Here is a 27,955-nt window from a genome sequence, read left to right on the forward strand (position 1 = left end):
GTGATTATAAGGGCAATCCTAGCAGAGCGGATCGCCAATACAAGCATCGGCATCAGATTATCATACTGTCCAAACAGCACACGTCTCTCAATCCAGGGTTTGACCCACCATCTTCTTCTTTGCCTTGCATGTCTTTGACGTCTACGGATGAGTAAGGCCATCAATATGACATGTCTGTCTTGAACGTTTTGGATTTGCCTTCTCAGACTTAGCAAATGCAAGAGCCTCCCAGGAGCTATTGGTCGAGCAGCAGCCATGTTTACAGTATGGATGGTCTATACATTTGGGATGAAAGCTCAAGAGTTCTCGAGTTTATATTGGGGGTGAAAAAAAATCGTACAACGTTGCAAAGAGGGCAAGACAGGTCTTCCAATAGTCTTAGGGTGGTACAACGGACTCGTACGACAGGACGCATCATCGTACGACATGAAAATACTCGTGCAACACTCGTTCGGGGTCTTACGAGTGCGTGCAAAGTCGCACAACACTCGTACTGCCTGTCGTGCAATTATTTTTCATCGCGTCAGTCGCTCAAAATATCGAGGCAGCACGTTTTTTTTCCCGACCGAGATGCGACCATTTTGTCGCATCTGGATCGTACAATAAGTGGTACAACGGCTACAACGAGTCGTACAACGAGAAAAATTTCGAGTCGCAAGCCGTTGTAGTCTGTTTGGCACCAATTGTGAAAGGGGCTTAAAGGAGTGACCGGTGCTAATGAATTAGTCTATTCAAGAGATTGTAGTATACAGTACCGTAATCTGCAAATGCATACAAATCTATTTGTAGATATTATTTATTGTGCAGTATGTTATAAAGTGTGAAATTTTGTTTGTGTACAAGTTTGTCTGTGTGTAAAAATCCGAAAGTGCCTCAGAATCGCAACAAAGTTGCAATCGAGTGTCGTGCATCTCATTAGCATATCATTATCCCTTCTGGCCTTTGTTTTCTGAAAAAAATTCCCACTGTTACCGAAGTGAGTGCTCTAATTAAAGCTGCACCAAGACTTCACGCATCTGAATTCGTCCATTGAAAAAATGAATTTTAATTAAAGCCGCGGCCTCAATTAGGAATTTTACGGTAGTCCAAAAAATTTACAACAAATTATTCTTTTGTTTTTGAAATAAAACAGTCTTCAAAACTATAGATGTCCTAGACAAAAATTGAGCAAAATAATGTGCATGTACATTTATTTTATTCACCTTAAAAAGCGGATACACTTCCAAATATTATCATAGAATTACCAGCGTTTAACACTAATAGCCCATCAGACTTTCTAGAAATTTTGTTAATTTCAAGCCCTATGATCTATATAGAAATGCTCTGACAAAACTAGTTTACAGATATTTTATATTGTGTTGTACGGCTCCAGATTGTGAAGACTATTCATTTTCATAATGTGCTGTGAAAACACTGAAAATTATTTCCTTGACACAGTTATTTATAGCAGAATAACTTCCTAGGTTTATTTCATTGAGCTTGTTTGATGTTTCGGTGAAAAATGAATAAACTACATAAAGGCACCATTGAGGTCAGGTCTGGGTCGTAGCTGGGTTATGGTTTGAGATGGCTCAAACCCAGAAGTTTGAGTCATAACTACTTGAGTCATTTGCCCGGACACATATCAAATGACTCATGACATTGAATGACATACTTGATGTTTGATGTGATGTTTGTGCTGACTAATTTGCATATTTTTTTTATTACTCATAACACACTTGTATGGTAAATCTGCAGAATCACTATCGTTCGATTACTGTAAAATGACTAATTTTCACTGTGTTTAAATTTCGCTGATTTACCATTTCAGGCATATACAGTGGGTTTTAAATTCACAGGTTTTATCATTTAGATAATGTGTTCTCTGCTAAATTTTACATATTCACTGGGTTTTAATTTAGCACATTTTTCAGTCAGCGAAATAAGCAAAATTAAAACCCAGTGAAAAATTAACCCTTTTACAGTATCTACCTACACATACCATGCATTACAAATAACATAAAAAAACAATCGTTTTGATTGGTCAGATGGTTTTCAACTGTTTAAAATTTTAATTTTGAGTTTAACATTTTTTTATAAATTATCTGTATAAATCAAATTCTAATCTAGAACAACTAGAATGTTTATTGATTCATGTTTACACAGGGTTGGAAGATTATTATATGAACCATTATGATTGGATCAAAGCAGATAAAACGTAAGAGAGACAGTTTGGGAAATAGTCCAACAGTAATTATAAAGAGACTCAAGATGAGTTCCCCAAGTGTTGAACCTGTGAGAAAGGCAAGTTTGTTTTTAAGTCACTATATTTTTGAAATCACATACAACATTCCAGTAAGATTACAATGACTGTATGGTGCTCATATTCAGAACACAAATCTGTAAAGCTACCTTCTTTCTGTAATGTTCCTGCAGGCGATTAGCTAAGCCCTCATTTTCATTAGTGTTATTGTAATTACAATTTGAATGCATCTAAAAGCAGCATTTCACGACTGCTTTTCAATATTAAGTTAAGGTTTTTTTTTTTTAGTTTTTGTCTGTAAATTGCATGACAATGTTCAATATGTACATTTGTACAATCATGAGGCTATTGTTCCATGGCACACATCAGCGAAACTTTTATTGAGTTGCCATAGAGGGGCTTCACTTGTTCATTCCGTCCCTTGCGAATGGCAGATAAGATGCAAGTGACTAGTCATCGCCATATTCTTCCACTGGGCTGGGATTCTTGTCCAAAGGCACATGACTAGATGGACCAATCGGAATGCCGTAACAATTACTACTTACCGGTACCAGCTTTTTGTATCACTATCACTATCACAATCACTATCGTATTTTAAAGTATTAATAAAGTATTCCTCATTTGTATTACTTGTCTCCCTTACCACACAGGAGTTCTATCTATAAAGCTTCTTTGATTAGTTTAGTCTATCTGTTGCATCAGGTTTTCAATTTATTCTGACTATCTTTACCTTATAGAGTTCAGATGATAAGATATCTCCAAAAAAACCCATACTTGTATTAAAGCCGTTAAATAACACTGATGAATTCAGTATCAGAAGATCCAAGAGACAAGCTTTACAGGTACTGTCTGTATTCATGCATGTTTCAGATTAGATTTATGTTATGAGCACATGCCTAACTTACTAACAGAAACTTGCTTAACTTTTCATCAAAAACCTGCCTAACTTGCCATTGAAAACCTTCAAAACTGGCCAACAGAAACCTACCCTAACTGGCCAACAGAAACCTACCCTAACTCACCAACAGAAACCTACCCTAATTTGTCATTCAAAACTGCCCTAACTCGCCAACAGAAACCTACCCTAACTCGCCAACAGAAACCTACCCTTACTCACCAACAGAAACCTACCCTAACTGGCCAACAGAAACCTACCCTAACTCACCAACAGAAACCTACCCTAATTTGTCATTAAAAACTGCCCTAACTCGCCAACAGAAACCTACCCTAACTCGCCAACAGAAACCTACCCTAATTCACCAACAGAAACCTACCCTAACTCACCAACAGAAACCTACCCTAATTTGTCATTAAAAACTGCCCTAACTCGCCAACAGAAACCTACCCTTACTCACCAACAGAAACCTACCCTAACTCGCCAACAGAAACCTACCCTAATTTGTCATTAAAAACTGCCCTAACTCGCCAACAGAAACCTACCCTTACTCACCAACAGAAACCTACCCTAACTCGCCAACAGAAACCTACCCTAACTCGCCAACAGAAACCTACCCTAACTCACCAACAGAAACCTACCCTAACTCGCCAACAGAAACCTACCCTAACTCACCAACAGAAACCTGCCCTAACTCACCAACAGAAACCTACCCTAATTTGTCATTAAAAACTGCCCTAACTCGCCAACAGAAACCTACCCTTACTCACCAACAGAAACCTACCCTAATTTGTCATTAAAAACTGCCCTAACTCGCCAACAGAAACCTACCCTTACTCACCAACAGAAACCTACCCTTACTCACCAACAGAAACCTACCCTAACTGGCCAACAGAAACCTACCCTAACTCACCAACAGAAACCTACCCTAATTTGTCATTAAAAACTGCCCTAACTCGCCAACAGAAACCTACCCTAACTCGCCAACAGAAACCTACCCTTACTCACCAACAGAAACCTACCCTAACTGGCCAACAGAAACCTACCCTAACTCACCAACAGAAACCTACCCTAATTTGTCATTAAAAACTGCCCTAACTCGCCAACAGAAACCTACCCTAACTCGCCAACAGAAACCTACCCTAATTCACCAACAGAAACCTACCCTAACTCACCAACAGAAACCTACCCTAATTTGTCATTAAAAACTGCCCTAACTCGCCAACAGAAACCTACCCTTACTCACCAACAGAAACCTACCCTAACTCGCCAACAGAAACCTACCCTAACTCACCAACAGAAACCTACCCTAATTTGTCATTAAAAACTGCCCTAACTCGCCAACAGAAACCTACCCTTACTCACCAACAGAAACCTACCCTAACTCGCCAACAGAAACCTACCCTAACTCGCCAACAGAAACCTACCCTAACTCACCAACAGAAACCTACCCTAACTCGCCAACAGAAACCTACCCTAACTCACCAACAGAAACCTGCCCTAACTCACCAACAGAAACCTACCCTAATTTGTCATTAAAAACTGCCCTAACTCGCCAACAGAAACCTACCCTTACTCACCAACAGAAACCTACCCTAACTCGCCAACAGAAACCTACCCTAACTCGCCAACAGAAACCTACCCTAATTTGTCATTAAAAACTGCCCTAACTCGCCAACAGAAACCTACCCTAACTCGCCAACAGAAACCTACCCTAACTCACCAACAGAAACCTACCCTAACTCGCCAACAGAAACCTACCCTAACTCACCAACAGAAACCTGCCCTAACTCGCCAACAGAAACCTACCCTAATTTGTCATTAAAAACTGCCCTAACTCACCAACAGAAACCTACTCTAAATCACCAACAGAAACCTACCCTAAATCACCAACAGAAACCTGCCCTAACTCGCAAACAGAAACCTACCCTAATTTGTCATTAAAAACTGCCCTAACTCACCAACAGAAACCTACTCTAAATCACCAACGGAAACCTACCCTAACTCGCCAACAGAAACCTACCCTAACTCCCCAACAGAAACCTACCCTAATTCACCAACAGAAACCTACTCTAAATCACCAACAGAAACCTACCCTAACTCGCCAACAGAAACCTACCCTAATTTGTCATTAAAAACTGCCCTAACTCACCAACAGAAACCTACTCTAAATCACCAACAGAAACCTACCCTAATTCGCCAACAGAGACCTACCCTAATTTGTCATTAAAAACTGCCCTAACTCACCAACAGAAACCTACCCTAATTTGTCATTAAAAACTGCCCTAACTCACCAACAGAAACCTACCCTAATTCACCAACGGAAACCTACCCTTACTCACCAACAGAAACCTACCGTAAGTCACCAACAGAAACCTACCCTAACTCACCAACAGAAACCTACCCTAACTCGCCAACAGAAACCTACCCTAATTTGTCATTAAAAACTGCCCTAACTCGCCAACAGAAACCTACCCTAATTTGTCATTAAAAACTGCCCTAACTCACCAACAGAAACCTACTCTAAATCATCAACGGAAACCTACCCTAACTCGCCAACAGAAACCTACCCTAACTCCCCAACAGAAACCTACCCTAATTCACCAACAGAAACCTACTCTAAATCACCAACAGAAACCTACCCTAACTCGCCAACAGAAACCTACCCTAATTTGTCATTAAAAACTGCCCTAACTCACCAAGAGAAACCTACTCTAAATCACCAACAGAAACCTACCCTAACTCGCCAACAGAGACCTACCCTAATTTGTCATTAAAAACTGCCCTAACTCACCAACAGAAACCTACCCTAATTTGTCATTAAAAACTGCCCTAACTCACCAACAGAAACCTACCCTAATTCACCAACGGAAACCTACCCTTACTCACCAACAGAAACCTACCCTAAGTCACCAACAGAAACCTACCCTAACTCACCAACAGAAACCTACCCTAACTCGCCAACAGAAACCTACCCTAATTTGTCATTAAAAACTGCCCTAACTCGCCAACAGAAACCTACCCTAATTTGTCATTAAAAACTGCCCTAACTCACCAACAGAAACCTACCCTAATTCACCAACGGAAACCTACCCTTACTCACCAACAGAAACCTATCCTAACTCACCAACAGAAACCTACCCTAACTCACCAACAGAAACCTACCCTAACTCACCAACAGAAACCTACCCTAACTCACCAACAGAAACCTACCCTAACTCGCCAACAGAAACCTACCCTAATTCACTGACGGAAACCTACCCTAACTCACTGACGGAAACCTACCCTAACTCGCCAGCAGAAACCTGCCCTAACTCGCCAACAGAAACCTACCCTAACTCACCAACAGAAACCTACCCTAATTCACCAACGGAAACCTACCCTAACTCGCCAACAGAAACCTGCCCTAACTCGCCAACAGAAACCTACCCTAACTCACCAACAGAAACCTACCCTAATTCACCAACGGAAACCTACCCTTACTCACCAACAGAAACCTACTCTAACTCACCAACAGAAACCTACCCTAATTCACCAACGGAAACCTACCCTTACTCACCAACAGAAACCTACCCTAACTCACCAACAGAAACCTATCCTAACTCACCAACAGAAACCTACCCTAACTCGCTAACAGAAACCTACCCTAACTCACAAACAGAAACATACCCTAACTCACCAACAGAAACCTACCCTAATTCACCGATACCTCCCAAAACTTAGTAACAGATACCTGCCTACCTTGATAACATATACTCGAACACACATCTACACCCACCTATTAAATAAATAAATACTTGCCTAACTTGTCTACAGAAACTTGCCTAACCTACCAACCGAAAGAGATCTGCCTAACTCACCAACTGGCTTTGACTTATCAAATACAACATACACATTAACCTTCCGTTTCTGGCTTTTTAAAGAAAGAAAAAGATGAATACTTCTCTGTGAAACCTATCCATAGTGGTGCAATGGTTAGTCCTGACAGTTCTGGATCTCATGAGAACACTTCTGAGCTGAGTCATCCTCAATCTGATGATCGTCTTTCTGAATCAAGTAGTGATGATAGTGAGTCTGATAGTGATGTAAGTAAACTGTCAACATTACATGTTATATATATTAGTAGTCATTATGACTTAAATGAAATTCTATGACTGTGCGACTGACTCGTACACAGAAGAATCTATATTTATGTGCTTCCAACTTTGTAATATATGCAAACTCCTCCCAACATTAGGCCAAATAAAAATGAGTAGTGCGTTTTCGGTAACCCGACGTTCCCTAAAATTTGTATGCTGACCCTGTATCTTTGTACGACTAAACTGAAAAGTGGCCACTAGAGGGTGCTCACTTCCTGTTTGTAGGAGCATGCTGGACAATTACTTCAAACAAAATTTGGGGTCTTACATTTGCATCATTATGCGTTGTTACAATTTCTTTTGCAAAAAATGGCAACATTTCCAAGAACATAGTTAGTTAGTTAGTTTAAATAAATAAATATTACAAAATAAAAAAACCTACCCTATTTTCATCAGAAACACACTACCCGGTAATTATTTTTATTAATGGGAAGTGTCTGTGTATACTGGTAATGCAAAGTGAGAATGGAAACTTCAAAATGAGGAACTAAATATACATTTTTAGGGTTGAGTCGTACAATAATAAAGACATTTCATCAAGGTTTTACTCATTACATCACCATGAAAAATGATTTGGCAACAATTTCTGTTTTGTCTAATCACCAAATCAAACATATTGTTGTAATCACTCAAGGCCACTTTACTTTATTTTAGGCAAGCGTTTCTAACCTTTTCACCACCAGACTTTCTCATCCAAATTTGTCCGCACTTCTTTTCTTGTATTCTTATATATTTCTGGAAATGAACCCTAATTTTAAAACCAACAGACAAAATTTGGATAAAATTTCAGTTTCTACTCAAAAAATTTGGCTACTTTTGTCCCAGTCTTCTGAAGAAAAGTGCAGACTATAAACGGGACTGTTTTGTGAATTTGTGATGAAAAGAGGGAACTGGTGGTGAAAAGGCTAAATATGATTGTAGGACTCTGTTGGATAGGATTTCTCATGAACTGTGATGCTCACATAGATTAGTGAGAGGTTTTCTTCAGATCATACATAGACAACTTTAATAACTTCTTTTTTTGCTAACTCTTTGGAGTAACAATACATGTGTTTTTTAGCTCCGCTGTCGACTTTGTCGAGCGGAGCTTATCATATGAGTGATTGTCCGTCGTCGTCGTCCGTCGTCCGTCGTCGTCGTCCGTGTCAATGTTTTACTTTTTCGACTTCTTCTTGAAAACTACAAGCCTGAATGCTTTGATACTTGGTGTATATGTACCTTGGGTAGACCTCTCTTAGATTTGTTCATTTCATGTTGATATCTTCAATTCTCTAATTTTGGTGAATATTTTTGTCATTTTTAGTAAAAAGTGATATTTTCGACTTCTTGTTGAAAACCGCAAGTGCAATTGCTTTGATATTACATATATAGGTACTACATGTGGACCTCTCTCAGATTTGTTCATTTCATGATGATATCTTCAATTCTCTAATTTTGGTGAATATTTTTGTCATTTTTAGTAAAAAGTGATATTTTCGACTTCTTGTTGAAAACCGCAAGTGCAATTGCTTTGATATTACATATATAGGTACTACATGTGGACCTCTCTCAGATTTGTTCATTTTGTAATGATATCTTTAATTCTCTAATTTTGGTGAATATTTTTGTCATTTTTGGTAAAAAGTGATATTTTCGACTTCTTGTTGAAAACCGCAAGTCCAATTGCTTTGATATTACATATATAAGTACTACATGTCGACCTCTCTCAGATTTGTTCATTTTGTAATGATATCTTCAATTCTCTAATTTTGGTGAATATTTTTGTAATTTTTGGTAAAAAGTGATATTTTCGACTTCTTGTTGAAAACCGCAAGTCCATTTGCTTTGATATTACATATATAGGTACTACATGTGACCCTCTCTCAGATTTGTTCATTTTGTAATGATATCTTTAATTCTCTAATTTTGGTGAATATTTTTGTAATTTTTGGTAAAAAGTGATATTTTTGACTTCTTGTTGAAAACCGCAAGTCCAATTGCTTTGATATTACATATATAGGTACTACATGTGACCCTCTCTCAGATTTGTTCATTTTGTAATGATATCTTTAATTCTCTAATTTCGGTGAATATTTTTGTAATTTTTGGTAAAAAGTGATATTTTCGACTTCTTGTTGAAAACCGCAAGTCCAATTGCTTTGATATTACATATATAGGTACTACATGTGGACCTCTCTCAGATTTGTTCATTTCATAATGATATCTTTAATTCTCTAATTTTGATGAATATTTTTGTAATTTTTGGTAAAAAGTGATATTTTCGACTTCTTGTTGAAAACCGCAAGTCCAATTGCTTTGATATTACATATATAGGTACTACATGTGACCCTCTCTCAGATTTGTTCATTTTGTAATGATATCTTTAATTCTCTAATTTTGGTGAATATTTTTGTAATTTTTGGTAAAAAGTGATATTTTTGACTTCTTGTTGAAAACCGCAAGTCCAATTGCTTTGATATTACATATATAGGTACTACATGTGACCCTCTCTCAGATTTGTTCATTTTGTAATGATATCTTTAATTCTCTAATTTCGGTGAATATTTTTGTAATTTTTGGTAAAAAGTGATATTTTTGACTTCTTGTTGAAAACCGCAAGTCCAATTGCTTTGATATTACATATATAGGTACTACATGTGACCCTCTCTCAGATTTGTTCATTTTGTAATGATATCTTTAATTCTCTAATTTCGGTGAATATTTTTGTAATTTTTGGTAAAAAGTGATATTTTCGACTTCTTGTTGAAAACCGCAAGTCCAATTGCTTTGATATTACATATATAGGTACTACATGTGGACCTCTCTCAGATTTGTTCATTTCATAATGATATCTTTAATTCTCTAATTTTGATGAATATTTTTGTAATTTTTGGTAAAAAGTGATATTTTCGACTTCTTGTTGAAAACCGCAAGTCCAATTGCTTTGATATATTATACATATAGGTACTACATGTGGACCTCTCTCAGATTTGTTCATTTTCTAATGATATCTTCTGTTCTTTAATTGCCATGTGCATTGCTAACAGCGGAGCTATCTCAGCCGACAGGCTGCTTGTCTATGATAATTTCATACCAATGGACATAATGTCCAATTGTCTATACGGTGTCTTGTTTTTGCAAATTTTTTGAAAGATGGATAATAGTTTGGTTATTCAGTATAATTTTGGTCCAATGTTTCCATACCGGTATATTTTTGTGTGTGTATTTTTTTTTAAATTTAAATTTCAAATCAAATTGACATAATTCACAAATACTTACATGTCTTGATCAACATTTTATTTTCATGGAAGATTGAAAAAGTCTGGTATTCAGATGTTAAATCTCTACTCACAGTCACCCTGTGAATATTGAGTGTAATTTTGTGCATGAAAAAATATGTTGCACTTACAAAGTACAGTCTATGCATAAATTAACATTAGAGTGGGCTTTCAGCTTACTTTGCCTTTTTATCAAAATTTTTTAAAATGTCATCATTCTCAATAATTTGAACCTAATATTCTTGGTAGTATATATCTATGTTACCAATATAAATTTAAACACAATTTAGATACATGTATAAGTGGTATTGAAAGTCAACTGTGTTTTATGCCAGCTAAATCTAAATAAATGGACCGTACTGAAAAACTTTGAAGGCCAAAGTCAACATTTCTCACCATTTGCAGAAAAAAATACATATTTTTCAAAAGATCTTGTTCAATGCTTGTAGTCAATAGAAAATCATGTCCACTTGCTCCAAAAGTAAAAAAAAAATGATAGAAAAATACATCAAAATGTGGCCTTTCAAAAATTTTCTAAATGTTTGTTGTGATGTTCTTAGGGGAAACAAGGAGAGATGTCTGCATATGAAAGAAACAGACTGATGAACATAGAAGCCAACACTAAATTCTTTGCTTCTCTTGGTATTTTCAAGGTAAGTACAACAGTTTTTAGCCCATTGTAAAATTCAATCTTACAAAACCCAGTTTTTCTAGAAAAAAAACTGCAAGAGAAAGCACTGCAATTCAGTGGCGCCACCAAGTGGGGGAGATAGGATTCTCTCTACCAGGGTGTGGAGTTTTTGATAATTCTAAGTTAAAATGGAGCATTCTATGCTTCCTTGGGGCCAAAATTACTATCAGACAGATCACAGCTGAAGACTGTGGCCACATGTGATCCCTGGTCAATCAGAATTTTATGGTTGCCAGAGGATCTGCTCCCCAGGGCAAAGGGGTGCATGGCCGTGGCATGATGGCGCCACGCCCCTGTTCCCTTGTTTAAAAAAATCTCTGAAATCTGTCATCAATGATAACTGATTGTGAATAATTGCAGTAATAATTGCAAATTATTTCTTCGATTGCGGTACTATTCAAACCGATATTACTGACCACTACCCCATATTTGGTGTCATTGAACGTCTTAATCACGTGTTTCAGACAGATAATCATGTTCAGAAATACGACTTTTCCTACTATAATAAAGACCGGTTTTTGACCGACTTAAGTGATGCATCTTGGCAGTCAGTTTATAATTGTACCGATCCTAATGTCGCGTACACATTATTTTATAATATTTACTACGGTATTTCATCTAAACATCTTCCAATTAAAACCATTCACGTTAAATCTAAATCTCTTCGAAAAACCTGGCTATCCCAAGGTCTCCTTAAATCGGTCAAAACCAAACATAAATTATTTGGCAAATTGAAAAACAAACCAACTGATATTAAATTGTTAAAACAATATAAAACCTACAGAAACTTGTTAACTAAATTACTAAAATTGGCCAAGAAACGGTATTATTCAAACAAATTTTCAGCATCCCGTGGCAATAGCAACAAAACATGGCAAGTGGTCAACAAAGTCCTTAATAAGTCTAATCGTTCAACCGTTCCACAGAAATTAATTTCAGGCAATTCTGGCAAAATACTGACCACTAGTTCAGATATTGCAGATGAGTTCAATGACCACTTTGTTAATATCGGTCCAAATCTTGCCGCTCAAATTACTAGCTCTGGTGATTTCATTGATTACCTCACTGGCAATTTTCTAAACTCTTTCTTCTTTCATTCTGTAAGCGACATTGACGTTTTCAAAGAAATTATTTCCCTTGACCCGAAAAAATCTGTTGGACATGACAGCATTCACCCAAAACTGGCAAGAGACGCCGCGCACCTAATCTCTCATCCTCTCGCACATATTATCAATTGTTCACTGAGCCAAGGCATTTTTCCAGACTCTCTCAAAACTGCTAAAATTACCCCAATTTATAAAAAAGGACCTACTACAGATACCAACAATTACAGACCCATATCTATCCTGCCTACATTTAGTAAAATTGTTGAATCAATTGTTAATAAACAGCTGATTAATTTCATAGAAAAAAAAAGTATACTTATCAAAACACAATTTGGTTTTCGTAAAAAACACAGCGCAACACTTGCCCTAGCCGACCTGATCTCAGACATAGCCGAGAAACTGGACAAAGGTTATATTACTTTTGGAATTTTTATCGACCTGAAAAAAGTCTTTGATACTATAGATCACAATATTCTGTTCCACAAATTACAATATTATGGGATCAGAGGGCTCCCGCTACTCTGGTTTAAAAACTACCTTTCTGTCCGTTATCAATCAGTGAAAATTAACAATATTACATCTACATATAAACCAATAAAGTGTGGTGTTCCACAAGGATCGATTCTTGGCCCACTTTTATTCCTAATTTACATAAATGATATCAATAACTCAACTAATGCTTTTGACTTTCGCCTATTTGCAGACGATACTAACTTCTTTCAGTATATTAAAAGTAACACAATCAAACTTGCACATACTAACAACGATTTTCAAAGAGTCTGTGAATGGTGCAGTGCCAACAAACTTACAGTCAATGTAAAAAAAACCAAATGCATGACTATTAAAACGCCTCATAAACACCTGGGCATTGAGGGCAGCTTGGATATAAATGGGTTTGAGATAGAGGGCGTTTGTTCAATCAATTATCTTGGCGTGTCCATTGACCAGCACCTCAACTGGAAACCTCACATTGAAAAAGTAAAAAAAATAATTGCCCCCAAAGTTGGTATTATCTCCCAGATCAGACATTATGTGCCCAAATCAGTTTTACTTTTGTTATACAATTCCCTGATTCTCCCGCATATTAGTTATTGTTTAGAAGTATGGGGAAACGCCTATCATACACTATTAGAGCCTATCCTTCTTTTGCAAAAGAAAGTTGTACGGCTTATCTCATTTGCTGTTTACAATGCACATACTGCCCCTCTATTTAAAAAACTGGGCATACTTGATATTCACAAGTTGTGTAAATTTAAGATATGTCTGTTCATTTATGATCTGAAAAGCAACCGCTATGCCCATACTATCAATGACTATCTCTCCCCTCTACCTCATTTATATCCAACACGACTTGCGTCAGGTAATAACTACTATGTCCCCAGGATGAATCTTTCACTTTCCCAACATACTTTAAAATATACAGCCGTAAAACATTGGAATTCTCTACCTGAGCCAATCAAACAAATTACTAATAGAATAACTTTCAAAAGTTCCCTAAAACAACATATACTGAACACCGTACTTTAATATTTAAATACTAGCTTTATCATATGTATGATACAAATATTATTTGCAGCTAAACTTTATTTGTACTTGCCCACGATTGTTCCACTAATAATATGATGTGCAGAGTAGCGCGTTAACAGCTCCATTTTTTTTTCTTTCTTTTTTTCTCTCATTATTTTTTTATTATTATTATTTTACTTATTTATTTCTGGAGATTTTGTTTTTTGTTTGTATGTGTATATATGTATGTGTGTGCACGTATATACATATATATATATATATAGCCTGCATAGAAATTTATATTGGTTAGGATTGGGCCACAGACTAGATTAGTTCGGATGAACTACCTCTGTGGTCCACACCAAGAAATTATTATTATTATTATTATTATAAGATTACTAGAATTATTATTATTGGTGAAATAAATCATATATGGTTTATTGTTTATGTACTGAATCATTACCTTGTTTGAATTTTTCAAATATAAACTAGTAAGCACAGCTTTTGAGCAAAATAAAATATCAAATAAGTGATGTTGAGCAAATAAAAATAGGGGCTATCCAAACTTGTTTCCATGGAAACAGTAATGCATTAAATCCTACATCAGCAGCCATTTTGAATTACTGGTAAAACATGCATACATTCAAGGTTTATGGTTCAGAGATTTGTTTGGAAACCCAAAGTTTATTTGTTTCAAATAGCATTTGTTTCAAATGACCTCATTAAGCATCACCTAATCATGAAGTTGTTTGATTCGGACAAACAAATAAGTAAACATGAACTAATACAGTGACAAAATACATTCACAATTGTTGTGCCATTGAAAGAATTACATTTTGGCTTTGCTAAGACAATAAACATTGTGATAGGGTAAATTTAACTGCCGTAAAAAATTCAAACCGGTTGGAGTTGAAATTGGCATTATCTTCTCCACATACATTTCACATTTGATCTATTTCACATGCTGTACAATATACTATTATTACATCAGTTCACTTTTATTAAGATCTCGTTATCGCGACAAATATTACCGGTATAGCCTGTTTCTTTTAAATACATGAAATTCTTAAAAGTCTGAGCTGCACTCTCCCTTAATTTTTTTGTATTTTAGTGAAGTATGTACCTGTACTTTTGTGTGTTGATAGTTTATTTTTATAATGAAACAAATATAGTTATTTTCGATTTTTCTATTTTTTCTATTTTCTAATTTTACTAACTTTTGAAGGCTAGGGATGCTCTATCACATAGCATGGGTTCAGCAAAGAAAAAGAAACCTAGTCAGTATGGTCTTAAAACGTAAGTATTAATTCCCGAATTACCGCCAGACGTGATGTAATTCTATTTGCGCATACGTAACCTACCTAGCAACGGGCGAGGGTAGCACAAAAATATAAAAAGTCAAAAGAGCACCGGTAGGCATGCAACCCGTAAGAAGTCAGCAGCAAATTTGAGTTTTTTTTAGCTCCGCTCGACAAAGTCGACATATGAGTGATATCATATGAGTGATTGTCCATCGTCGTCCGTGTCAATGTTTTACTTTTTCGACTTCTTCTTGAAAACTACAAGCCTGAATGCTTTGATACTTGGTGTATATGTACCTTGGGTAGACCTCTCTCAGATTTGTTCATTTCATGATGATATCTTCAATTCTCTAATTTTGGTGAATATTTTTGTCATTTTTAGTAAAAAGTGATATTTTCGACTTCTTGTTGAAAACCGCAAGTGCAATTGCTTTGATATTACATATATAGGTACTACATGTGGACCTCTCTCAGATTTGTTCAATTTGTAATGATACCTTTAATTCTCTAATTTTGGTGAATATTTTTGTCATTTTTGGTAAAAAGTGATATTTTTGACTTCTTGTTGAAAACCGCAAGTCCAATTGCTTTGATATTACATATATAGGTACTACATGTCGACCTCTCTCAGATTTGTTCTTTTTGTAATGATATCTTTAATTCTCTAATTTTGGTGAATATTTTTGTAATTTTTGGTAAAAAGTGATATTTTCGACTTCTTGTTGAAAACCGCAAGTCCAATTGCTTTGATATTACATATATAGGTACTACATGTGGACCTCTCTCAGATTTGTTCATTTTGTAATGATATCTTTAATTCTCTAATTTCGGTGAATATTTTTGTAATTTTTGGTAAAAAGTGATATTTTCGACTTCTTGTTGAAAACCGCAAGTCCAATTGCTTTGATATTACATATATAGGTACTACATGTGGACCTCTCTCAGATTTGTTCATTTCATAATGATATCTTTAATTCTCTAATTTTGATGAATATTTTTGTGATTTTTGGTAAAAAGTGATATTTTCGACTTCTTGTTGAAAACCGCAAGTCCAATTGCTTTGATATATTATACATATAGGTACTACATGTGGACCTCTCTCAGATTTGTTCATTTTCTAATGATATCTTCTGTTCTTTAATTGCCATGTGCATTGCTAACAGCGGAGCTATCTCAGCCGATGTTTAAAGATAGCGGAGTGAGTGTGAGTGGGTACAAACAAGGGCAGCTAGAAGAACTATTTAAGACAGCTGAGAAACGTGGATTTCCAGTTGAAAAAGATGATTTTTCAGAGCAAATAGACTGAAATAGAGATGGTAAAATATGACTCGCAAAAAATATGAAAATATTACGCTACAGCCAAAGATAATTTGTATGCTCGTTATTCTTGTTTAGGCAGAATAGTGTGCAAATTTTCAGAGGCTAGGACGAGTTAGCTGAAAGATGATTGCAGTTATATTTCAGCGGAATTTTTACGTTGCACTGACACTGCACGTTCGGAATATTCAAATCTGTCCTACCTTCTGGTTTGTTGTCCTCAGGGAACTGAATATGCGCAAGCGCACAAACGATGAACACACAAACGCTATCAATTCCAGAACCCCCTATTTGTAGTCATTTTTGTCACTTTTAAAAACTTTGCAGAATTTTTCTCATAATTTAAATCCTGGGCAACACTGATGTCTAATGGATGTCTGTTCGTCTGTCTGTATACTGTATATTAATTTTCGCTGAAAAGGCTTTTTGGGCATTTTGTATGGAATTTATTTTCACTGATTTTTGATGAGCTTAATGTAAAATATAGGAAAAAAAGTGTATTTGCTGGATTTTATTTTCACGGAATCATCCCTTCAGCGAAAATAGCAAAAATAAATTCAAGCGAAAATAAAGTATTTCACAGTATCTGTTTGTTCATTAGTCTGTCTGTTCATCGCATTTTATAAGAATTTCATGGACCGTTTTTTATTCCAAACTTGGTACATAGTTAACACATAATGGTATAAATGTGCTCCACATTGTATTTCCTAATTAGATTCAAATTAACAGTAACCATTTTGTTTGACAAAAATCATATAATTTGGTACCTAGACAATTGTATTCTCGTATTCAAAGAAAATTAATCTGTTTTGTGATCCAATACAAGACTTATTTTCATCTTCATTATACTCACAGCATAGAACTAAAAACATGTACTTATACAAAAAGGAGCATGTAAAAGTTGAAACTGTCTGTCTGAAAATTAACAAAAAATTATAGAAAAATATGTGCAAAATGTTAACTTAATTAATGTTGATAAAAAGGAATTAATTTTAAATAATTAATTTTCAGTAAAGTGCATGAAAAATCGCCATTGCCACCACCTCGGACTCCGTCTTTACGTCTTCGCGGTTTAAACCCAAGTGGTGATCCTGTGCCTGACACCCCGAGTAGGCAGACAGAGCTGAGAGAACATCGTGAATATGTAAGTACCACAATCATTGTAAAGGCTGGTGGTTGCCGTGCTACACATGCTCAAGATATGGGTCTTATATGGAGAAAGATGCCAACTTAGTACAAATTGAGACTAAGCTTTAACCAGGTAATTTCTGAAGGTATCCTGAAGTCACCACTGGTAATTTGCATTAGAAGAAGGCATTGGATTGTGGTGAAACACAAACGTCACACATGCATGGTACAACGACCACTGCCCTTTAACACATACATGTAGCTGCCTGTAGCTTTAACATCAACTTAAATGTTGGTGTTCATGTTTGTTATTACATTTAATAATACTTCTTAGCTGAGTAAAAGTCTTCATGTTCCTTATCTGGGTTAGTGATGTTAACATTGGTGATGATAAAATCATGTCCTTTCCTATTTATCATGATTTTAACAGTTTTTTCACATAAATCAAGTCATATAATAATTTAACTCACCTGCTGCTGACAACATTTTAGTCTCCATTCAGACGCTTGTGTTTGTGCTAAAAGATCATCAAAATCAACATTTCTTGCATTCTGGAACCAGATCTTGGCTGTTTTCAGATGGATTTTGTTCAAACTTGGTACATACATTGGACATTATGGGTTCCTGATGCACGTCATTTTGTTTTTCAGATGCAATTCAAAACGGCTGACTGGCGACCATTTTTTTTTTAATGAATGTGGTTCTAGTGCAATATCTCTGATATGCTTTGACTGATTATGTTAAAATTTTAAATATTTATTATACATCATATCATAGATATACTGTACAGATGTATTGGTTTGATGATCCGATTCAAAATGGCCGGCCGTGGCCATTTTGTTTTAATTCAGAGCAATATGTCTTAGTATAGACAAGTACTCATTTTACGATCAGGTACAAGATGACTGAATGTCAATTATTTTAATGTTAAAAAATCATCATAATCAAGCATCAGCTTCATGATCCTTTTCTCTGACATGTTTATGTTCCAACTATATTACTATAAACAAAACTATATATCTTAAATATGATAACAGGGACTGTACCATGCATGGCTTGTCCCTATTCATTTTGTGTAAGCTTTCAGCAGGAAATGTTTTTAGGGTAACCATTTTTCATCCGAGTAGGGGTAGGAATACTTTGTGGAATACTTTCCCAATTAATAAAAAAATTTTTTTAACTACAGTTAATTAGTATATTAATTTTGTAAATATACTGTACTTTCGTGTTTGTGTTAGTAATTAACATGTATACATTTTATTTGTTGTTGTTGGAAACGGTTCATGCTGATGTACTTTTATTCTGATAGGTTCGAAAAGCACAGGGTCCTTTACCGTTGACCGCAACCAACATTGAGGAAGATGAAGCTGCGGCTCTGAGTCAAGTTGTGAAGAATGTCTGTCAAAATAAAATATCTAAGAAACCATCTATTTCTAAAGACTTTGAGAGGTAATTTACACAGTAATAATCTGAAAATCTTCTAAATTTTAATTCCTGTGACTCTTTGAAAGTGAGAAGGAAAAAATTGAGAGTACTCTCACTGAACTCTAACTGTATATGAATTCTTCAATTCAAAATGGCCTCCAGAGTTGGGCTTGCTACAACAAAGTGATCACAGTATTATTGGGTTCTGTATGTGTGCATGCTATTTTTCAGACATGCTTTGACCAATCTCATTCAATCTCAACAGAAATGAACAAGCTGATATATTATTCAAAACTGTGTATCATGATTATTTCTATTGGGTGCAGATCATATTTTTTTTGAGATTAAAAATTTACTCTCATTTTTGTTCATGTCCTTGCATATTTCTCACAATATATCGCCTGATTCATTTTGCACACAAGCTTCACCTGCTCTAGAAAGTGATTTGTAACACGAGTTCTGATTGGTTGCTGATTCTACGAGACTTGAACGCGATTTGTATAGGTACTTGGTCAGATCCTTGTGGGCTTTCGCGATTACCAAAACTTCAAAAAAATACCAGCAAATAAATTTTGAAAAAAATAAATAATAGAATATATGAAAAAAATATGAATGATATTATTTAAAAAAAAAAAAAAGCCCAAACCAGGATCTTATTTTAATCAGATTGGGGCGTTTTGATCGACAATCAATAATGGTTGTTTCTAACAATTTATGTTTTGGCCCCCAAATTCTAATTTGTTCTTTGTCATTTATTTGAAGAACCATTTCTCTCATCAAAATATTAACAGTTTCTGTTGCTTTCAACTTTCCTGTTTTGACGTCCATACTTCCGTGTGTGTGGACCAATCACAATCAAACTTCACACATACATCATACATGATATTATACATATGCACATCAATTTGTTTCACTATCTGATTCAAGCATTTCTCAGCTGTTTACAGATTGATTTTGTTCAAACTTGCTATATACGTTGGACATTACAGGACCTTGATGCACATTATTTTGTTTTTCAAATAAGATTCAAAATGGCCGACTGGCGGCCATTTTGTTTTAATGAATGTGGTTCTAGTGCCATATCTCTGACTGTGACTGATTACATGTATGTTCAAATTTTGAATATTCAATATACATCATGTCATAGATATACAGATATATTGGTTTGACGATCCTATTAAAAATGGCCGAATGATGGCCATTTTTGTGCTAAAAAATCATCAAATATCAAGCATTTCTGGCATTTATGGATGGATTTTGTTCGAACTTGGTACATACATTAGACATAATGAGTTCCTGATGCACATCATTTTATTTTTTAGATCTGATTCAGAATAGCTGACTAGCGGCCATTTTGTTTTAATGAATAGGCTTCTAGAGCCATATCTCTGACAGGCTTTGACTGACTATGTTAAAATTTTATATATTCATTATACATACGGTACTAGTATTCAAAATGGCTGATTTTGTTTTAAAAAATGCTGTTCCAGAGCAATTTCTTCCCATACTCGTTTGACGATCAGATACAAATGCTAATCATTTAAATGTTGAACAGTCATCATAATCACATTCCTGACATGTTTATATTCCAGCTATAAAACTATAAACAAAAATTCTATATATTAAATTTGATAACTAACAGGGACTGTGCCATGCATGGCTTGTTGTACTTGTTATATAGTTATGTCCACCCTTTGAATGCCATAATTTTGGTGCAACAATTTGACTATTTTATAGGTTTTTTTGGTAATTTTGCTGATAATTTTGGACCAAATGGACATAATTTCATACTAAATAAAGTTTGTGATCAAAATTTTTGAAAAAATGTAGAAAATTTTGTGAATGGAGACAAAAGTTGACTTTTTCACTCAAAGAGTTGTTTCATTTGTGAATAATATGAGGAAATTACGAGGATACCTCAAAGTATGCACGAAGACAGTACAGCTGGAGTATCGACTGACGCGCAGGGATGTCGATGCGCGGCGTACTGTGTGAGTGCATAATTTGAGGTATTCTCGTGATAACCTTATTATTATACATCTTTTCCTTCCAAGGATGCATCATGGGAATGCCAAAATCTAAATTGTTTAGAACAGAATCAGCGAACTTCTTTGTGTGGAGTCAGGTCAAACCCTGATGGCAGCCATGTTTGTTTTTATTATTAAAGGACGTTTACGGGCATAATCATTACATATTTGGAATTCGTATTTCCTTATATGGTAGGATGAAAATACCCTGTAAAATACCGCAAAATTACGGCACGCTGTAACTTATGGCGTTACGGTGACAGATGTATAATAATACTAAGTTCATATCATTTAGTCAAACATTTTTCATTTTTGTTTTACCAAACAAAGGTTCTTGGCTGATCTGTCCAGAATGTCTATTACTGAGAAACATGTAGCAAAAGTTGTTCCATCAAGGATTTTTTCCGTAGCTGTGCATCCGTCAGAATCAAAGACATTACTTTTTGCTGGTGACAAAACTGGACATGTTGGATTGTGGGAAGTAGTAAGTGTGAATTTAGTTTAGTATGGGTAATGAGAATGTAAGATTTTCATCTGACTGTGTTTGCCATTTAACCCATCACCAAAAACATTTCAAGATCTAATCAATCGCACCGTTCTCTCTAGAGGGTTTCAGTGTTGATATCCCCATTGCCATATCCATGTTCATAGCGAGTAACCTACCCGCTAATGGGACAGATTTTGTAGAAAATATAAACTAAAATAAATAATAAAATTTGGTCATCTTGCTGGTGGAAGGTCTTCAAGACAAAATGAATATCGGTATTATTGTTTGGTTGTATAAGTAACTAAAAAAGTTTAATTTTACCAGATTACAGATGTTGCAACTAAAGTAAGATGTTTTTCATGACCACTATATCTGTATGATGTGAGTGGAACACTGCATAGATTGAGATACTACTAGCATTGTACATAGGCATTAGTGTAGTTGCTTATATACTGTAGTGAGTGGAACACTGCATGGATTGTAAGCTATATTCAAACAATGAGATATTACTATCATTGTACCTAGGCATTAGTGTAGTGGCATACCTGTATATACAGTAGTGAATGGCACACTGCATAGATTCTAGGCTATATTCAAACAATGAGATATTACTAGCATTGTACCTAGGCATTAGTGTAGTGGCTTATACTGTACACTGTAGCGAGTGGAACACTGCGTAGATTCTAGGCTATATTCAAACAATGAGATATTACTAGCATTGTACATAGGCATTAGTGTAGTGGCATACCTGTATATACAGTAGTGAGTGGCACACTGCATAGATTCTAGACTATATTCAGACAATGAGATATTACTAGCATTGTACCTAGGCATTAGTGTAGTTGCATATATACAGTAGTGAGTGGCACACTGCATAGATTCTAGACTATATTCAAACAATGAGATATTACTAGCATTGTAGCTAGGCATTAGTTTAGTGGCATATATACAGTAGTGAGTGGAACACTGCATAGATTGAGATACTACTATCATTGTACATAGGCATTAGTGCAGTGGCTTATACTGTACACTGTAGTGAGTGGAACACTGCGTAGATTCTAGGCTATATTCAAACAATGAGATATTACTAGCATTGTACTTAGGCTTTAGTGTAGTTGCATATATACAGTAGTGAGTGGCACACTGCATAGATTCTAGACTATTTTCAAACAATGAGATATTACTATCATTGTACCAAGGCATTAGTGTAGTGGCATACCTGTATATACAGTAGTGAGTGGCACACTGCATAGATTGTAGGCTATATTCAAACAATGAGATATTACTAGCATTGTACCTAGGCATTAGTGTAGTGGCATAATACAGTAGTGAGTGGCACACTGCATATATTCAAACAATGAGATATTACTAGCATTGTACATAGGCATTAGTGTAGTGGCTTATATACTGTAGTGAGTGGAACACTGCATGGATTGTAAGCTATATTCAAACAATGAGATATTACTATCATTGTACCTAGGCATTAGTGTAGTGGCATACCTGTATATACAGTAGTGAATGGCACACTGCATAGATTGTAGGCTATATTCAGACAATGAGATATTACTAGCATTGTACCTAGGCTTTAGTGTAGTTGCATATATACAGTAGTGAATGGCACACTGCATAGATTCTAGGCTATATTCAGACAATGAGATATTACTAGCATTGTACCTAGGCATTAGTGTAGTTGCATATATACAGTAGTGAATGGCATACTGCATAGATTCTAGACTATATTCAGACAATGAGATATTACTAGCATTGTACCTAGGCATTAGTGTAGTTGCATATATACAGTAGTGAATGGCATACTGCATAGATTCTAGACTATATTCAAACAATGAGATATTACTAACATTGTACCTACATGTAGGCATTAGTGTAGTTGCATATATACAGTAGTGAATGGCACACTGCATAGATTCTAGACTATATTCAGACAATGAGATATTACTAGCATTGTACCTAGGCATTAGTGTAGTTGCATATATACAGTAGTGAATGGCATACTGCATAGATTCTAGACTATATTCAGACAATGAGATATTACTAGCATTGTACCTAGGCTTTAGTGTAGTTGCATATATACAGTAGTGAATGGCACACTGCATAGATTCTAGACTATATTCAAACAATGAGATATTACTAGCATTGTACTTAGGCATTAGTGAGTGGTGGAGATTATAATGAATATTACATGTAGGGATTCTAGGCAAGCATGGCACAATATATCACCTCAGACATAATGATTTAAAACATGGTAAAACATGACCTGTATTTGTGCATCTGTTTACATCTGAATATACAAACTAGTTGTATCTTTCTATTCCAGGATGGCCAGTCTAAACAGAATGGTGTGTTTACATTTGAACCTCACTCAAGGCCAGTCACCTGTTTACAGTTACCAAGGCAACATAGTCATAAACTGTATTCCTGCAGTTATGATGGCACCGTTCGATGTGGAGATTTTGAAAAAAGTGTATTCGATGAGGTAACCAGAATTTCAATGCAATTTATTTGAAGTGTTGTAAGTGAATGAACAAGGAAGTGCTTCTTAGGTTGCAAACGATAGTCATTGGCTAAGATTGAACTTGTTGAGATCAAAGTCAACTTTGTCATCGTTCACAAAATAAACTGACTGTCTATTTTAGTATGTATACTAATTGTTGTCTTGGCCATAGGTTAATTTACAAAGTAATGGTGTTATATTCGCTCCAACTTAAAGCATACATTTTTAATTACCAGTGTGAAGCATAGTGTAACATAGAATGAATTCAATATTATATCTATTTGTACAGGTTTGTTCATCTACCGTAGGACTGGATGTGTGGTATAGTCATTTTGATTTTCTCAGTCCAAGTGGTGATGTCCTGGTCCTTGCTCACAATGAAAACAATGAAGGATCCATTGCTGTGGTAGACACCAGAACAGCTAAGTAAGTTTTCATCATACGGTTAAACGAATTCACAAAGGTATTTAAGACCATCGTCCTGTAACAACAGGCCCAAAAAAATTAAAAAGTTCTCTGCAGTGCTGCAGTGAGGCCATCGTAGGCAGTCGGAGATGGCCAATTTGAGTTTGTAGCAGGCCGAAACCCTTGGTTAAATTGGACACTTGCTGACCTCCCCTTTCCCCCATAGATTTTGGTATGTCATTGGAGGTACTCAGCAGGCAGTATGTCTAAATCACAAAATAAATCCACATAGTAATTTAAATATTTATATTTATCAATTTTGATTCAGAACTGTACTCAACGGAAAAATTATGTTCATTTGATCCAAAATTAACAGAGTGTCACACGCAACGTAATATTACCGTAATTGGTATAGTACAGGTGTGATGGTTCAAATACCAAAATGGCAACAGTAACAGAAAGACTTCCCTGGCGTCGATGATAACATACGAACACGGAGTCAACAGATGAGGTTTCAACTGGTACTGGTATTATTATACTCTGCAAACATCAAGTACAATAACTCGGTAGAACTCCAAACCTCCAATAACTAGATACTTAAACTCCAACACAATTCAACGAGATCTCCGATCTGATCTCAGTGCTGAACAACTCCCCTATATATACCCACACTGTCTATAAATAAACCATTACATCAGCATACATAATGAGTCTGGAACTTACTACAAATTTCTAGAATGTTCCATTACCTATTCAACCAGTTTCTAAAAATTCCACCCAGACACAGTACGGTTCTAGAACATTCTCAGTCACACGGAAGTGGTAAACAAGTCGTATGCGACACAGAGAAATTAGAGATAATTACAGGTAAATGTGCAAAATAATCATTTGTTGTTTGGCCTACTCTTAGTAATTATAAAACTATGGTAAACTCAGTCAAACTGGGCATCCCTTTTTATTAAAGATGTCATGATGGTCTACTGGATTGTGTACCTGATTTCTGGGTAAAGGAGAACGGGTGTTGCCATTGATGGTTCAAAACCACTCAAAGTGAATATAAAATATTTCACAAAAATTAATCAGGAAAAATTGTGACTTTCAAAGGGTTAATATATTTGTTCTTATTTTGTTTTCAGGAAGACTGCTGAAAACTTTTACAGAGCTCATGATAAGAGCATTAAAACTGTTAGTGTACACCCTGTAATGGACTCTTACATTGCTACATCCTCTAGAGACTGGTAATAATGGTTATCTATTCTGTAAACTTGTATATTTTTTTCACAATTTGGTATTCTGATCAAAATAAGATGTATTCACAAACGTTTGTGTCATCTAATCTTTTGCCTGGAACCCTGCTCACATACATTATACCAACACCAATGGCTTCAGAGTAAATCACTCAAAACAAATTTATTATTTAATCTTTTCACCACCAGTTCCCTCTCTCATCACAAATTCCGAAAATAGTGCTGTTTATAGTCTTCACTTTCTTTCAGAAGATTGGGACAAAAATAGCCAAATGTTTTGAGTAAAAACTGGAAATTGACACAAGTTTTGTCTGTTAGCTCCAAAATTAGGGTTCATTTCAAGAAATGATTTTGCTTCCAAATTTTCAACTACATTTTTTTGTTTTTTAATTTTCTTTCTGCTATTAGCGTTAGATTAAAAATTCTGCCAATTTTTTGTGTCAACAACATGTTAGTTTATTTTTGTTGTTGCCACATTTATGTGTATTGTTTCATGTATCAATACAAATTATTGTGTAATTAGATTTGAACAAAAATGTCTAGGAGTTGGTAGGATCTATGTGACTTTGAAAAATATAAAATATAAAAATGGCAAAAATATAAGTTGAATAAAAATTTGAACAAATTGTATTAATTAATTTAAAGACAAACAAGTGTTTTCAGTCAAATTGTATTAGGCATTAAGTGCCATGCACTTGTATATATATGCAGATTTTGTAGTTAATTCACACACATATGTATGTAAAATTCTCTTTTTGCGGTGTAGATTGTTGTTGAGATATACCAATATAGTTTACTTATTTTTCTTATCAAATTAAACTTTGTGCCTTGATATCATTCATGAAACAACTTCAGTTTGAGAAAAAAAATATTCTTCTCCAAAATGTCGCCAGAACTTTCCCATACCAGTATTTACATGTATGTGCTGATTTAAGATATTTTCATACAGAAACGAGTTTTGAATTCCTTGCTTCTGCCTTTTTATCAACATAAAACTGATTGTGCTGTTTTTCACCGAGTTAAAAGGGTTTTAATACAGTGTATAAAATTTAGATTATTTAACCAATTTTTTTGTGAACTTTTAACTTGTAGTTCGGTGGCTGTTTGGGATATTCGCAATATGAAAGCAGGTGGCAAAATAAACAAAAGATTAGCAAGTACAGAACATTCTAAGACGGTGTCTGCGGCGTATTTTTCACCTTTAACAGGCGGCAAGATTGTTACAACCTCGTATGATGACAGAATTCGGTGAGTGCCTTGCTTTACTGTCACCAATGGAAGTCCAAACATTTTAGTTCCTGTTCTGACGAATTCTGAGAACGAGAACTTATGGATTGACATCACACATACATCATGGAAGTCATGTATGTCTATTCATTCACGATTTGATCCAAGACGGCCAAATGCCGTCTGCCAGACGTACAGTAGTACGAAACATGGATTTTTTTGTCAGTCTGTACAACCATGTTCCTGTTTGTCTGTCTAACATTTCTAAGAGATGTGTGGACGTTTTTTCTGAAAGACAAGTTGACTATTGAATGGCTTACTTTGCATTCACAACCAGTCCTACATGACGACTCATTTTGTGGTGAACGAAAGATATAATTTGGATAATTTTTTGTGGGTGGTAAGATGGTAACAATGTTAAACCAACAACAACAAAAATCAACTTTTCTGAGGTGGTTCTCGAGTATAAGCCCACCCCTTACTTTTCCCGATTTCAAATGTTCAGGCCACTGGGCTTATGATTGAGAAAGAATGGTATTTCATTTTTAAGAAGTGCACATACAAACCTCAAAGCCTTACACAAATGTATTTATTCACTGACAATGCAATTTACTTTCTTATAATTTTATTTTTTCATATGTTTGTGTTACAAATTATGTATGTATTCTTATTTGGATATTGACTTGGAAAAAGTTACAAATAATGTATGTACCCTTATTTGGATATTGACTCAGAAAAAGTTACAAATTATGTATGTATCCTTATTTGGATATTGACTCAGAAAAAGTAACAAATTATGTATGTATTCTTATTTGGATATTGACTCAGAAAAAGTTACAAATTATGTATGTATCCTTATTTGGATATTGACTCAGAAAAAGTTACAAATTATGTATGTATCCTTATTTGGATATTGACTCAGAAAAAGTAACAAATTATGTATGTATCCTTATTTGGATATTGACTCAGAAAAAGTTACAATTTATGTATGTATCCTTATTTGGTTATTGACTCAGAAAAAAGTTACAAATTATGTATGTATC

The 27,955-nt window shown here is 35.3% G+C and overlaps 1 protein-coding gene and 1 long non-coding RNA gene across 2 annotated transcripts in view; both read left to right on the forward strand.

Moving 5' to 3' along the window:
* The first annotated feature begins 7,066 nt into the window (after nucleotides 1–7,066).
* On the forward strand, nucleotides 7,067–15,198 carry LOC146732773 (uncharacterized). The gene is made up of 3 exons (XR_014926856.1): nucleotides 7,067–7,222; nucleotides 11,094–11,186; nucleotides 15,062–15,198. It is a non-coding gene; the product is annotated as an uncharacterized LOC146732773 (long non-coding RNA).
* A 1,119-nt stretch (nucleotides 15,199–16,317) lies between these two features.
* The window catches only part of LOC100374871 (WD repeat-containing protein 76-like), a 29,845-nt gene continuing 18,207 nt past the window's right edge, over nucleotides 16,318–27,955 (forward strand). Inside the window, exons 1-8 of the mRNA XM_085491952.1 lie at nucleotides 16,318–16,430; nucleotides 17,466–17,598; nucleotides 18,892–19,031; nucleotides 21,365–21,524; nucleotides 23,857–24,015; nucleotides 24,323–24,459; nucleotides 25,575–25,676; nucleotides 26,778–26,933. Coding sequence (XP_085348078.1) covers nucleotides 16,318–16,430; nucleotides 17,466–17,598; nucleotides 18,892–19,031; nucleotides 21,365–21,524; nucleotides 23,857–24,015; nucleotides 24,323–24,459; nucleotides 25,575–25,676; nucleotides 26,778–26,933 — 1,100 coding nt within the window. The remainder of the gene's footprint in view (nucleotides 16,431–17,465; nucleotides 17,599–18,891; nucleotides 19,032–21,364; nucleotides 21,525–23,856; nucleotides 24,016–24,322; nucleotides 24,460–25,574; nucleotides 25,677–26,777; nucleotides 26,934–27,955) is intronic.

This window comes from Saccoglossus kowalevskii, chromosome 17, assembly GCF_978046115.1.
Source record: "Saccoglossus kowalevskii chromosome 17, keSacKowa6.1, whole genome shotgun sequence".
Lineage (NCBI taxonomy): Eukaryota > Metazoa > Hemichordata > Enteropneusta > Harrimaniidae > Saccoglossus > Saccoglossus kowalevskii.